This window comes from Halyomorpha halys, unplaced genomic scaffold (genome assembly GCF_000696795.3).
Source record: "Halyomorpha halys isolate HHAL.00 unplaced genomic scaffold, Hhal_1.1 Scaffold68.1, whole genome shotgun sequence".
Lineage (NCBI taxonomy): Eukaryota > Metazoa > Arthropoda > Insecta > Hemiptera > Pentatomidae > Halyomorpha > Halyomorpha halys.
In genome coordinates, this window is record NW_027116161.1 from 2,100,892 (window position 1) to 2,117,559 (window position 16,668).

Genomic DNA, 16,668 nt, shown 5'->3' on the forward strand with positions numbered 1-16,668 from the left:
TATAGTGAAGCTAAAATAAAGTTATCTGGGATATAGAAAGATAATAAAGGTTCTCTCAGTTGATAAGAGTTTTGGATATCGCAGGGATTGTCATAACTAAGAATACTTATCAGGTCTGATGTTCATTGGATTTAAGAACAGAACGTTGGCATAATTCCTGGGAAAATATTGGTGGAAAATTAGAGGATTGAGAGGAAGAGTATTGGAGGTGGTTATAAATAATATTACAGGTCCCCTTATTGTCAAAATTTTTTCATTCAGCCCTGGCGAAGCACTGGAAATTGAAGCTGAAGTGAAACGTTGATTAACATTAAATAGTTTTTTCTACTATTCTGTACCTTTATTGACTGCCACCCTGACTATCTTCCTAAAATCTACTTCATACCTCAACTATCTTCTTCCAGTAACAAATTATCTCAAAATCATAATCCTATCAAAAGAAAAAAAACTAATTGGGGCTTCAGTTTCAACAATTGGAAAATAAAGGGTTTAAATTTAAAACTATTTTAAGTCTTAAAGAAATGTTGCAATAATTTGATTGTGAACTTTTTAAAATTATATAATTAAATACTTAGCTACTAAATATTTTTAAACCAATTTTTCATTAGACTCAATCAATTATTTTTTTTATTTGAAAATAAAAAAAAGTATATTTAAATATTTTAATAAATAATGTATAATTAAATATTTTCTCAAATAAATAATAATAATAATTCCAATACATAAAGTTCTGAGTAGATTTCGGTCGCATCAGTCTGTTTTCGTAAACACTTGACATACTATAAAGTCCGCTTAGAATCCAATAATGATACTGCTGTAGTAATGACAAATTGATTGATGCGCTGTAATGAGACTTTGAAGCTTAAGAGCTTAGTTACTCTATTAACACAGGCAAATATTCAAAAAAATTAGTACACTTTAAAAGACCTTTATATGAGGTAAACTGTGAAATTAAAAAAAAAAAAAATAATAATAACTGGTTAATATTTCAATAAAATAATCACTTAGATAACTTGATTTAAATATTTTAATAAAAAATGTAAAATTAAATATTTTCTCAAACAAACAAATAAATAATAATAATAATTCCAATACATAAAGATTTTGGTCGCATCAGTCTGTTAGTCACAGAAATGTTGACTAATAATGTATTAAAATTATTTATAATGTTATTGACCTATCTTGTGTGTTTTTTTTATAACAGATTCACATTTCTAAATGATTATTTGAAATATAAAGAAAGGTTAACACAACACCAGAAATGGATCCAAAAATTATTTTCATGGAGGGCAAAAAACAATTAATAAATAAAAAGATAAACTCTGAGTTTGACTTAACTTCCTAATGCTTTACAACTAAGGTTGATTAAAACAGGAAATCTTACCATTTTACATGAAATACAAACAACAGTCTACAATGTCTGTCAATAAAAAACTACTAGGAAATTGTTCAGAGTTAAGTGGGCTTTGGACGCAAACATTTTAGGTTTTAACCTTCTTAATATGGGGAAGATTATATTATAAAATTATTACAAAAACTTTGTTTTTTTTAATTTTTAGGATAGGGCCTCCTCACTCCGGATCCACCAATGCTCTGTAGGATACACACGTTAAGTTTTGAAGCATTTTAAACCAAGCCTTCATATGCCAATTGTCCATTTTGAGAGGTACACTTGACTGAATTTAGATGCAAAATTTGATTTTCCAAAACTTTTATCTAATGAGTTTTTCTTAAACAACACTCATTTCCAAGATGTATACCCATATATAGAACTATATTTCAGTGTAATACTAATAGTACTATAATAATATTTAAGACTATATATTTTCTTTCAATACTATTTATGTGTCACTGTAATTTTCTAATTATTCTGTAATTCCTTTTATTCATTATGGTTCTTATATTGTTTTTTGTTCTCAGCCCAGTTGAATACTTGAAATTATAGCCGAATTATTGGCATTAATAAATAAGTATTTACTTATTTGTGTTCTTCACTGATCAAACCCCCAACCATCTCCTTATTTTAGTTAAAGCATTTCCAGGTATTTCTACGGGACAATGGGCATTTGCAGGCAGGTACCTTTTGTTATACAGGGATTATCAACAGCGCTGGTACTACTTCGACTACTGGTACTATTTCGACTACTCACAGTGAATGTTCTGTACTGAGACCTCTATATTCTACCTATTACCTAAATTTACATCAGCATACATGATAAATTAAACCGGTTTTATAGGAAGTTAGCTAGAAAATATGGTTAAAGAAATACTGATAATAAAAGCTATTCTATTGAAAAAAAACAAGTATAACTAGACAACTATATAACATGTTTAAAAAAGTCAAATTTCTAAAGACATACAAGTTATTTAATTTAAATAACTTTTCAAGCAATGGTCATTTGATACTCAGTAATGAGTTACATGTTAAAAACTGAGTTCTGTCAATATTTTTATTTTAACAACATTTATTTAACTATGTTTTTTAAAACATTTAAACATTTTACATTAAAATGTAAAATGCCATTACTCTGTAAGCATTAAAATTAATTAATCTTAACATACGTATGTTATAAGTTCTTTCCAACTCATTTTATAAATATTTTTATTTTTTCGAAGTAATTATATGTCATCATATGTTTAATTGCTTAGTAAATTAATTTTATATTAATTAAATGCTGGATATCATTGATTATTCTAAACAGTTTATTTTAAAATAGCTAAATCGTCAATTCAAAGATATGGAATTTACTTTCTTTGTTGTTTTCAATTTTCTTTTATTGGCTAACATAAATATGTGTACTAATAAATTGAGTGAAAATGTTTAATCAATAATAAAACAGAATCATGATAATGTAATACTAGTATGAAGAAATTAGTATAATGAACAAAAGTTAAAATTTACTTTTATCTAAGTACACACCGATATTGATATTATTTTGTAACAAATTTTTTTCAATTAGCTAGGATCAAAACATTATTTTTATTTATTCTATTATTTACAACCTCATCAAACTTTATAAATATAAATTATGACCAAAAATTATCTAAAATAAATAAATGGATCTAAAATTAAATAAAGATACCATAAATATGAAGATATAAATACAAGAACTTTATTTTATACATAATAATTTACAACTTTCTGATAACAATTTTTACATCTTGAAACAGTGAAAAACAGGATTCTTCTTCAGCATTACCTAAACAAAATAAAGTAAAATAAATAGACAAACACATATTTCACATAAACCATCAATATAAACAACAGTGATTTAATAATAGTAAATTAAATTTTTAAAACTTGATTTTGATGAAACACTTTGTCCTAAATATATATATAAAAAGTATATCATTTAAATAATTTAATATGTACATTTTTTAAATAAATAAATGAACACTCATTTATTTTATAAAGGATGTTAGCTGTTTTATAAGGAAGGCCTGGATTTTCATGCAATTGCATACTTTTTTAAGCCACTGATTAAAAATCTTTATGAATCAATGTGCCCAGATGAAATTAGTCAAGTTTTATTATGTATCTTCGATGATAAATGTATGAATTAACATATTTGGACTATTTCAGTTAAAAAAAAAAAAATTAAAATGCAACAATGACGATGAATTTCATATTAATTAGTAATACAATGAACAATATATTAAAAGTTACCAAGAACAATTCACTTTCAACAATTGTTATGGATTTTTTTCCATAAGTATTTTCCAATACTCCACTTTTTATTTTTGTCCATTTTAAACATTACACTCCGATTCAAGTTTAGTTTGTTTCTTCCTTTCATAAAAAATTGTAATATTTATTATTTTTAAAATGCTAGAAGTAAATGAGTCACTTAGTTTAAATTTAAAAATCTTGGGTTGAACCGCATAAAACCAAAGATGGCACGGTTTTCACAATAGATAAAAAAATTGTTTATACCAACTATACCTCAAATGAAAGAAAACCAGAGGTCAATCAAAATTCCAATACAAGTGAAATGTATTATTATTTTTCTTTTCGTTACACATGTAAATTGATCAGGGATTGTTTTTAGATTTAACAAGACATTGCTAAACCCATGACACAATCCCTTTAACATTTATACTGATTTCAATTTGCTAACCAAAAGAAACAAAATAATAATGTAAGAACACATTTTGATAAATAATATGATTCAAATGTAGTTTTTTTAACTAAATCGGCCTTTCAGTATTCCTATATTGTGATCTTGTATTATTTAGTTCTAAAACTTTTAAATATAACCTCACATTATTTTTCCTATTTATTTACACATGCACTTGGATATTATTTGTTTTAAATATATTCAATTAATTTTTGTTTGATTTATTTATTGTTTTACTACTGTAACTCAGTTATCTTTTTTAAATCCAATGATGGTTGTTTTTCTTTTGTTACTAATTGTAAGTTTTTATTATTTTGATATTTTTGTTTAGAAAGTGTGTCAGTCATATTATGTTTTAATTGTTAAGGTTATATTTTGATCTATGGAAATAAGATAAACATTTTTTTTTTTTAATTTGTTCTTACTTCTGTTATTTCTTTCTTTATTCAGAACCATTTTTAGGCATATTAGAATATTTAAGCTATGTTATTGTACTTATAAAGATTTTTAGCTGTGTATTATATAGTTTATATTGCATATTTCACAGGTTTTATTACATATTATATGACATATTATGGTGTTTTTACTGCATAAAAATCCAGGCTTTGCTTAAAAGTTAGATAGATGTTTGCTCTTAAGTTCGTAATATTACAGAAGAAGTTTCTGTCCCTTCCAAAAGCGTATCAAGTAAAGCCAAGCATAAAATATTAGCAAGACGAACAAGAATTAAAGTTGAATATGTTGATATAAATATTTTTCTTACTTAAACCAAATTTTCGTAAAATAATTTTCATTTGTTATCTTTCAAAAAATAATGGTGATCATGCGGTAGTAGTGAAGAGTTGTTCCCAACTAATAAAATTCAGTGATAGTGTGACACTTTTTCTTTCTTTTGCTCACTCCTCAGTACTACATTTGAAAATCCATGCAAGCAAAAAAACAAAAACTGTACAATCCATTTACTTTAGCAGTAAAGGGAACATGTTCATTACAATGATTTGTTTCAATCAACTAAATTTTTTTTTTTTTACGGAATTAAAATTCATGTAGTCTTGAGCTCCCATAACTTCAACATCAATATCTGTGACGTTCTACTGCCTTCCAGTTGTGGAAACCAAGCATAGCCCGAGTGTCTGCTTCCATTCTATCAACCAATCAAACTCTAGTTTTTTTTTACCTCTCATGTTGCATAGGTCTACCCTTCCAGTAGTTTCCACAATAAACATTCTCCAGACAACCAGCGAATATAACCAACCCATCATAATCAGTCAATCCTGATTATCTTATCATACATCAGCCTCTCAATTAATTCGTACACCTTCATTGCCTGTTCTAATTTGCCACCATTCCTGGTTAATATTTGGTATTGGGTCAAATATCTTTCTTAAAATGCAATGCTCAAATCGAAAAAGGGTTACTTCTTGAGTTCTTGATATCATCAGAATGCTGTCTATTTGCCCTCTGAAAATCAATGAAGAGGTAGTGTGTGCATATATTATGATCCTCTGTCCTCTCAAGGCCTGTTCCAATAAAAAATCTTTGGGCTTATTATAGCTCTTCCTCCCATTAAACCAGCCTGATATAAGCCTACTTCTCTCTCATTGAATGGGAATAGCTCCTGAAAGAGGATTGTTGAATGGATTTTATATGCAAATAATAGAAAGAATATCCCAATATTCTGGTTATTGCCCCTTCTTGCCATACCTCCATAATAAAATAATATAGAAACTCATATACTGGAAGGAGTGTGATTCTTCACTTCAATAGTTATTACAACCGGTCCTCGATGTTTTTTAGCAAACTGGAATACAAAGAGATTGCCTCGTGCCTCGGGAAATTTCCCAGATCTTTTTAACTAAAAGTTGTATTTTAGAAACTCCACCTTCAACACATGCCTTGTTTAGTTCACTAAGAATATTGTTAGCTCTTGCTGCTAATAATATTTTAATTTTCCAACGGCTATTTCGACTTCTCCTTTCCCAGTTCTTGTATCAACCGTTCAGCACTCAGGTATTAAGTAGGAGGAGATTGACACTTATTTCCCATAGACAATGTACTGTTAAAGTTTCAAAAAGAAATAAAATTACGGTAAATGAGAAATATTGATATTTTTTTTAAAACTAAATACCTCATTTTATTATACCACTTTCATAATTGCATAGCTAGACAGATGGTGACCTAAGTAGAGGGCACAGTCTTGGGCAATCTACATACTCTGAACCATTGTAAAAGATAGCGGTAAGAGTTGCTGACACCATAGAGCACCAAAATATGAGAGACAGGAGAGTGCCAGTTGTATATTCTGAAACAATGGTCACAATATTGTAAATAAAAAATAAAATTAGTTTATTTATTATAAAATAAATGTCAATTAAGTTTTTCAATAAACGTTGATCACAGTTTAGATAAGGTTGGCCAAAAAATATCAATAACTGCACACAGAATGAATACAAGAGTCTATCAGACAGACTTCACTGACTTTTTTGTCCCTTTCCTAGCAAAGAACGTACACATAAACACACACACACACTCCTACGTGTGGAGTTACTAGTCTCCCATCGGGTGCCTCCCCAGGTGGTAGATAATAATAATAATAATCTTTATTTATCTTGGGATTGATCCCTTTAGAATAATATACAGGCATAAATTAGGCTTTATAGCCTTAGAGTAAAATAAAAAATAAAAATGAAATTATAAAATGTCATAAAATAATGAATTTGAAAAGATAAAAATAAACAACAATTAACAGAATATATAAAATAAGAATAGAATAAATAAAATAAAACCATATGCCATACCATAAAACATAAGATGACTAACACTTCTGATAGTAAATAAAAAAAAAAAAAATAGGGGGATTATAGATTCCCCCAGACAGGAGGATTCTTACCAGATTTGGCAGGAACCGGAGAAATAAAATACCTGGGGTGGACCAAAACTAGATTCAAATCCAGGTGCGATGGTTCCTAGAATAGACAGCGTACTGGTCAGTGTCTGTTCCAAACCTGGCATGAGGTATAAAATGCGAAAAATAAAAATGACTGAAGTCTCTAATGATGGAAGATAATATTAATAGTGCTACTGTGCAGGGGCACAAAACCCCAGTACTGGCGTTGCTAGGGAATGTTCAAGCACATCCCCCGGTGTCGTCATCATACGATTGCAGGGTAAAGCTGCTATTTGGGCCTGTGATTCTCAAGCTATTCAGGAAGTGAATACTGAAGCACTCCGGCTTTGTACAAGAAAAGATCATCAAGCCTATTCCAGTATCACAATCGAGGAGTTTGGGAATTTTTCGGATCGCATTGCCTTAGAGGCTTATGGATAGTTGCCATAAGCCAGCTATCATAGCTGGTGATTTCAACGCATGGGCAACTGAAGTTCTTCTGAAGGCTTTTGCACAAATAAGTGATATGTTCCTTATGAACACCAGAACAAACCCGATGTTTACAAGAGCAGGAAGATCATCTATCACTGATTTGACATTTGTCAGTGGGCGCCTGCAACGGATCGCTACTTAGAAGGTTTGTGGATTTTAAACACACAGTGATTACCAGGCTATATTGATTTCATTGGATATGCCTACAAGAAAGAAGAGTTATCCATGGAGAACCATTGGCTGGAAGACAAAAACTTTTGATGACATTTCATTCACGTTAATGCTAGAGGATGAATGTGAATTGAAAGGGTCAGCCAAGGAAAAGACGTATATACTGACCTCTTTTATATCTGGGGCTTGTGGCTGGGGCAGCTATGACCCAATGTACTGGTGGATGGATACTATTGCCAATCTTCGCCGGTGTTAAAACCAAACTAGAAGACACTACCAGCGAGCAAGACGTCTTCCGGAGTTTTCTGTGCTTTAGGAAGAGTTCAAGAGAGCTAGAAGGAACCTCCGACAAGCCATTAAAGAAAACAAATGACAGTGCTGTTGAGAACTTTATGATGAGGTGGATGCAGACCCATGGGGTAGGCCTTACAAAATAGTACTTAGGAAACTAAGTAAAGGCACAATGCAACTCCCCACAAGATCAAATGTTGTGGACAATATTGTCAGCACACTATTCCTAGAACAAGCGAATACTATTATTGGATGTATAGACAATATATACACAACGGATTTCCCACAAATCACGCAGGAAGAGATAGAGGACATTGCCACAGACCTACAACATGGCAGGGCACCAGGATTGAACGGAATTCCAAATGTAGCTTTGAAGGTGGCTTTCAGGAAACAGACGGATCTTTTTATCGATCTCTTCAATTCTTGCTTACGTGCAGGCTCAAATCAAAACCTTGGAAGAGACAGCACCTCATACTTATTCCAAAGGGTAAGGGAAGACTGGAACACCCATCAACCTATCGTCCAATTTGTTTACTGCAATATAAGTTTTGTAAAGAGCTATCCACGGTAGAAGCTGTTGGATCGGTAGTCAAGATAGCCCATACCGCAAATGTTGGAGCAAGAGGTACTAAGTGTTATGCAGCAATCATCAGTCTAGATGTTAAGAATGCTTTTAGCACCGCTAGATGGACCTGTATATTGGATGCCCTAAGGAGTATTGGTGGTGCCAGTCTATCTTATGAGAGTTCTATTTTATCTTTCAGACATTGGCCAAAGGAAATACGAGGCTACTGGTAGTGTCCAACAGTATTAGAGCCCCTTCTGTGGAACGTCATCTATAACGCAATTTTCAAATTGACAATGCTAGAGGGAGCCACGGTTGAGGGATTCGCAGATGATGTTGCAGTGGTAGTGGCGGCAAAGTACTTAGAAGAAGTTACCCTCATCGCTAACCAGGTAAGCTGTTGCTATGGTCTGAGGTTGGCTGTCTTCAGTAGGCCTCCAACTTGCAAATCACAGGACCGAGGTTCTCCTAGTCCCTAGCAAAAAGCAAACTGAGTCCACCACTCTCACAGTGGGTAAGCACCAAATTCCTTCCCAGTCTTGCTTAATATTCCTAGGAGTCATGATTGATACCCGTCTCCGCTTAAATATGAACATATCAGTGCCAAATCAGCTATAATAGCATGTCACTCCTTATGTGTTGGAGGTCCTAGGAAGAGTCGCATAAGGCTTCTTGCTACTCTTGACTCCTCAATTATGTTATTATGTTATATGCAGCTCCAATTTGGAAAGAAGTGATCGTTCAAAAATCATACAGGAGAAAGATGGTTTCCATTTATCGTAGAGTTTCCTTAAGGACAGTTAGTGCTTTTCAAACTGTTTCCTATGAGGCAGTGTGCGTGATAGCCAGAACGCCGCCTGTGAAACTCCTTGTTGAAGAAAGAAGGAAGCACTATGGACAACGCTCTCATATTTCCAGAGAAGAGCGAAAAGTTACTATCAACCAGTGGCAGCAGCTTTGGGAGGCTGCAGATACCGGGTGGTGGACTCGCAGGTTAATACCCGATGTTGGCTTGTGGTATGGCCTCCAGCAGGGTGAGTTCGATTTTTACGTAACCCAATTGTTGACTGGACATTGATGCTTTAGAGTCTACCAGTACCGATTCAAACTGGACAACACCGCACAATACCCTGGATGTGAGACTGTCGAGGAAACAGCGGAGCAAGTGTTTTTCATTTGGATTCGCTTTGCTGAGGAAAGAAGCGAATTGGAGAGTGTGTGGAGGAAGCATCACACCAGAAAATTTAATGAACCATATGCTGTGCTCAGACCAGCATTGGGAAGCAGTGAAGAGATTCACCAGTCATCCTCAAGAAGATGAAAGTGGAAGAGAGGGATAGCAGGCAATGAAAATGATGGGAAGAAAATATTGAGGCAGCACTCAGCCATTTCCCTCCATGAAGTAATGCCTAACAGCAGTTCCATGGAGAAGGTACAGTTGTAGGGAGGTGGTTTTAGTGGGTAAAAGTCCCACACACAGAGAGGTACGGGCCTATCCGTGTCTTTTGAAGATTTCCACCTACCCTACTAAAAAAAAAAAAAACACAAATAAAGTATCAGGGCTGGACCCAAATTCAGGCATACCACCCTAGAATAGGTGGCGTACTGGTCAGCATCTGTTCCTCAGGTTAGAGGCGGCTGTTTAAAACCTGGCAGGAAGTATAAAATGTCTGAATCACTAATGATGGAAGACGATATTGATTGTGGTACAGTGCACGGAATCCCAGTACCGGCATCAAAAGGGAATGCGATAGTGGGTTCCCTGACATCGTCATCATATAACCGCAGTGCTGTAATGGTTGGAGACTTGGCCATTGTAGCATCTAATACCACAAGACTAACTACTCCAGAGGTGATGCAGAACCTTGGGAACAAGATAAAACAATTTCTCTCTTATATTTGAAAAAACAATAATGTTCATGGTAAGATAAGGAGTTGTGCCTGCAAAATCCCCCTGCTACAGCTGCCCTCCCTATCGAAACTTCAGATGCCACACCCAAACAATGGAAATAAGTTCACCCATAAAGAATGCTGTTAACCTTAAATCTGAGGTGACAACTACCACACCTTCTTTGGCAAACGATAAGAGGAAGAATACGAAGAAAACCGTAGAACCCAAAGTAGATTAAGTTGTGCACCATAATGTAGACTACTTACACTCAAAGTTCAGCAGTTCAATGTTAGGAACCACAAGAAGAACACTAGCAAGAAGTACTCAAAAGATCGAGGAAGAAACCTCGCCCTAAGCCTCCGAGGTCTGACACTGAAATTGTGAAAATACCGGATAGTCAGTCCTGCGAAAAGTAAGAAAAGATCCGGTAATGGTGGTGAAGGGCTCTTCAATAACTAAGGATTGGAAAATTAATAAAGGTGATCTTCTTCAGCAATTGGACCGTAAGAAAGAGCAATCTCTTGCTATACTGGAGCAAGAGATTAAAGCTCAGTGTAGGGAGTATTTGGTTAAGGGGTGGAAATGCAGACTTAGACAGAGGAGTCTCATTTTTGAACGTAAAGATTTGGATGCTTTCACCATATAAAGTACCTTTAATTTTGTTTATTTGAAAAAAAAAAAACAGTTCTCATTGTTAGTAATAATAAACAATACAAAATATTAAGGAATTTTATAAATAAACAAAAGAGAAAAATATAAATATCCAATTATAACAAAAAAATTCAATTTTTACCAATTGCATTATATGTTATCTTTTGTTAAAGTGTTGTATTCTTGGCAGGAGCACAATTTATACTAGTTACTCCCACCTCGAGAAATCCTAAAATATGAATTTATATAAAAACAGAAAAATACAAATTTTTGTTCATAAGTTTCGCCTTCCTTTATAATGTTTTTTTTTTTTTTTATAACATAAAAATAACGATAACTTCAACATGAGTGCACCAATAAACACGATGTTTGGGGACATATGTAGGATGGTAAGAGAAAGTTGTATGATGCGTGCACCACACCAGATTTTTTTTCTATATATACAACAGCTTTCAGGATAATTGTGCCACAAAACTTTTTTTACCTAATGAAAGTGCCGCTAGGAAACAAATTTGGGAACCGCTGTTCTAATAAGACTAAACTTGAGCCAAGAAACTAATTGCATTAAGAAAGTATTTTTAAAAAAGTAATTAACTTGGTAATTTAAAATAATAATAAAACTAACGCACTTTTATTGTAAACAAAGAATAAGGGCTTTACAGCTAGAAACAGTGGATGGACAAGAGGGCAGCTAACAGTTTAAATGTAAACAAAGGAGGACAAAAAAGTAATCGGAGCTGGTCAAAATTGGAGAAGTTAGTAAGACCCATAAAGTTTTAGGAAAAGCTATACTTATATTACTTGTTTGACAGCCCCTGTAATTCACCCATTTCCCCACTCTTCCTTGGTTTGGCATTTTTATGTTATCAATTGTATTTAACTTAAACCTAACCTACATGGTTCTCTCTTCATTAGGCAAAAATTATATCTGATATTGGATATTTTAAATAATTAATTTATTTCAACAGTTGTGGGTGAAAAAAACAACAATAATAATAAGTCAAATGTATTGATATAATCAACTCCTATTTTACTTAGAATTGATTGGTTTATACGTCCACAAGTTTCAATGGTCTGAAATATTAGAACTCTAAAATAATAAATAAAATTAGTAGAATTCAAATAACAATAACTCTGGATATAATTGGTTTGCAAAGAGGGTATAATAATAAAACAAATAAAATAAACATACATAATAAAAAATATACAATAAAAAAAACACGAAAAAATAAATAAAGCATACATATTAATAATAAAATAAACATACAATCTTAAACAAAATAATCAACTGTTTAAATTTCCATACTTCATATACATAATCATTCACACATATGTAATTTATATATCATATGAATTATAAGTAAATTACACACAAACACAGGAAAAATATATAGACTAAAAAGCACTGAAGAATAATTAAATGACAGAAATCATGAATAATTAAAATATTATAAATTAAATATTTAAACTAATTTATGAAACATGACAAGCTGAAAAGAAGGTTTATGAATAACTTACTATGAAATTATAAATAATTTATATACATACCATTCGGTGTAACCAGGTTTGCAAAGAACATGGCGATAGCAACAAGGAGGATGAGTGGAAACTGGAAAACAGACCAACAATTAATTCAACAATTCTATAAGTTACCATATAACAGATATTATATAAAAATGGTATTTTGTATCTGTGATTAGACCATGTAATAATGTAATAAACCAATTTGATGGTAAAAAAAAAAGACAGAATTAAATACCTATGAAAAGAAAAGTTAGTATACTAATTATATGTGAGGTAAGAGCATATTTGGGGCAAGTACATAATTGGGAATTTTCCTCAAATCTGATTTGTTGGAAGAGCTATCATCTATGGTAATTTGAAGTAAATAGAATAGATTTATTTCCAATGACCATCGATGGTAGCTCTACCATATAGACAAATATAAGATAACTTCCTATTTATGCACTTGCCTTAACTAATCTTACTATATTAGTTACTAATAAATAAGAGTAGCTATCTAAAATCCACCCTTAATTCATCCTTCCATACAATAGGTCAATGATTTGGTAATCTTGGACAGAAATAATACATGGTAATTTTTTTATCAGTTTAATTGACTATGGTCGAATAACAATATCCAAGGATTTTTTCTTCCTTGCAGGATCACGTCAGCTCCCAGAAGCGAAAATATAATCTAAAATGGGACGTTTTTCAGTTTTTTTAAGATAACTCCGAGGATAAATGTTGTAGAGCGTTAATTTTTCCATAAAATTAATACCAATATGATAATATATTTTATCAAAAATGGCTGTGATGATTTTGATTTTGAAAAGTAGGATATATGAAGAGGAACGAACAAATAATTAAAAAAATAAATAAAAGGAAAATGAAAATAATTTATAAGGTGGAATGAATGGCCAAACAATTTAAAATGGGTGAATCGGAAGTAAAATAAAAAAATTAATGATGTAAGTTATCATTAAAAAAAAAATAATAATAATAATATTGTAAAAGTCAATATAAAAAAAATTATATTTATGAGTTGATCAAATGTTAAGGCTGTAATAAGCCTCTATTTAAATATCCCATCTTTTGAATACTCTGCCTATCCATGTGATTACCAATTCCCACCACAAAACCAGCCCTTTAAATCATAATTCAATTCTTCCATAAATTTTTAGTTATCCTATACTTATAAGGGGAGTAAAGAACACAAAAAAAATTTTGTTTAGGAAAAATCAAGTCATGTTCATAATAAATTTTTGGGCTTGATTTTTGGAGGATACTTTTTTCTGCCAAAGTCCCTGTCCCTTATATACAAAATAACTCTTCACATTGTTATCCAAATTCAACATAATTAAAACTGTTGGAAACTTGAATCTCTGCTCTTACAATCCACATGAATATCTTTTAAATTTAATGCTTTTACATGGGAATAAAAGTAGATTCAAATCAGGAAAAATTAGTTTGTCAAGACGAATTGTTGTCCGACGTATAGAAATGATGGCTAATGATATAAAAACAACATTTACTAACCATATGGCTGGTTTTAAATCATTTTTCATAGCATTAGAGGAGAGCACCGATTTGTCCGAAACAGCTCAACTGGCTATATTTATTCAAGGTGTTGATAAAGAGTTCATTGTTACTGAGGAATTGTTGGCTTCACAGCTGCTAAAAGGAACCACTACAGGAGAGGACATTTTTAATGAAGTTCAAAAGGTATTCACAAGTTTTGGCTTGCCATGGTCAAGATTAGTTGGTGTATGCACAAATGGTGCACCTTCTATGGTCGGCTTACGTAAAGGTTTCATCGAAATTTCGAATGAAAAAGCAACTGAATTAAATATGCAAAAAGATGATTTGATAGCCCTTTATTACATTATCCACCAACAGAACTTGCGTTCTAAGTCCATCCTACTCCAGAATGTTATAGTAAAAATCATCAATTTTATTCGATCCCGAGGACTTCATCGTCAGTTCAAGGCGTTTTTGGATGAAATATTAGCCAAATATGACGATATAACATATTATTGTGAAGTCAGATGGCTAAGCAAAGGGAAAACGCTGAAACGGTTTTATGAGCTTAAAAATGAGATAGCAAATTTTATGCAAATAAAAGATAAACTACTATTTGAATTTAGTGACCCAAAATGGATATGTGACTTAGCATTTCTGGTCGACCTTACAGACTATTTGAATGATTTAAATTTGAAACTTCAAAAACAAGGACAGTTATTAAATAATTTATAAAGCCATTTGAAAGCGTTTCAGAACAAAATCCGCCTGTGGGAGGCACAGATGCTGTCTGGTAACAGTTACCATTTCACCACGCTCTCTGCGTATCAAAATATTGCTTATGCTCAATAGGCTGAAGAGCTCAAGTTGCTGTCGGAGCAATTTTCGAACAGATTTAGCGATTTCAAAAACATGAACAAAATTCTCCAGCACACTTGCAAATTGAGTTGATCGAGATTCAAGAAAACTCACTCCTAAAACCTAAATTTGAAGACGTGGAGTTGTGCAATTTCTACAAAAAATACCTTGAAGAACACTATTTTCCGCAGCTTAAAAAATTCGCAATAAGATTGATGTGCGCGTTTGGCAGCACTTATAAATGCGAACAGTTCTTTTCAATAATGAAAGTTAATAAACTAAACCATCGTACAAGGTTGACTGACCATAATTTGGAAAATTCTTAACCTTTTTGTATCAGTGGAATTAATCCAAACATCGATGGATTAGTTTCCCAAATTCAAACTCAGATGTCTCATTGATTTCGGTGTCGCTGTTTAACTTTCATAGGTTATAAAACAGGTAGAAATGATATCCTGCATGTGTACTAACATTATATACGGTAAAGAATAGTAAGAAACATCAACTTAATAATTGCAGTATAGGACTCCAATGGGAGTCTTGTCCGAAAAAAAAAAAAAAAAACTTAATAATTAATTTTTGATGGTTGATTATTATTAACTTACTGCTGTATATTTGAATTCCCTTTTAACTTCAAGAGGACTTCGGCTGACTATTCCTTCTTCTGAAGTGACTCGATAATGACCAAGCCAAAGGTCTAATGCATCCTTGAATAAAGAGCCAACTGAATAAGAACACTTAGTTATAAAGAAAGACAGTACTTTTTTTTTTTTTTTTTTATACCTGACGAGAACCATGCAGGAAATTATTTTTGTAATATCGAACAAGAGTGTTTATCCCATCTCGAATCAATCCAGCCTTGGTTCTTTTCCCTGTTCTAGTATAATCTGTCTTCAATGCCCCTGTACCTGTAAAAAAATAAATATATGTATATATATATATGTATATACATACAGAATGTTTCAGGGTCAAGTTTCCAAACTGTAAATATGACTTAAGGAACTCATAACAAGAAAAAAATTCCAACTGGAGGTATTGTCTGTTAATGCTTAGGTTAGAAAATATTCATGTTAAAAGATTTCCATTGTAATTTATTTAGGGTATAATAAATAAACTAATATGTGTTTCAACTACTGTATTAATGAAATGTGAACATTAAAATTTACATTAAATATTGTTCAAATTGATTTAAGACAATAAAAGCATAGAGACAGCATCGGTATCCTTCTTACACGCAGTAATGGCCTTATGGCAATGGATATGTGTTATTGTTTCACAAGTTTCAATTAACTTTCTTTGTACATAATTAAAGTCATTGACTGAGCTTGGATAAACTTATTGGCTAATGTCACCACAAACCAAAAATTCAAGTGGTGTCAGATCTAGAGAGCATAACAATAACATATATCCAGTGCCATTTGGCTGCAGCTACTGAGGAAGAAAGATGCCGAGCATGTATTAATGCTCAAAGTAATCACTTTAAACAACATTTAATATGCATGTTAATACTTATTTCATTATAAAGCAGTTGGAATACATATTAATTTATTTATTTTAACAATAAACAATTTATTTATCATTAATATTAATAACAATTTATTTATCATGGAAATTTTTAGACATGAATATCTCCTAAACAAGAGACAACCTCCAGAGGGAATTTTCTTCTAGTTTTGAGGGCCTTAGTTCATATTTTCAGTTTAAACATTAAACCCTGAAA

General features: G+C 32.0%; 1 protein-coding gene across 3 annotated transcripts in view; it reads right to left on the minus strand.

The window, feature by feature from the left end:
- Window positions 1-3,091: 3,091 nt before the first annotated feature.
- Window positions 3,092-16,668, minus strand: part of LOC106692712 (phosphatidylinositol-3-phosphatase SAC1) — a 51,725-nt gene continuing 38,148 nt past the window's right edge. For all 3 annotated transcript variants that reach the window (XM_067053028.1, XM_014438815.2, XM_067053029.1), the window contains 5 exons: window positions 15,732-15,856; window positions 15,554-15,655; window positions 12,618-12,678; window positions 6,247-6,420; window positions 3,092-3,200 (listed from right to left, as the gene is read on the minus strand). In XM_067053028.1, coding sequence (XP_066909129.1) covers window positions 6,281-6,420; window positions 12,618-12,678; window positions 15,554-15,655; window positions 15,732-15,856 — 428 coding nt within the window. In that variant the 3' untranslated portion in view covers window positions 3,092-3,200; window positions 6,247-6,280. The remainder of the gene's footprint in view (window positions 3,201-6,246; window positions 6,421-12,617; window positions 12,679-15,553; window positions 15,656-15,731; window positions 15,857-16,668) is intronic.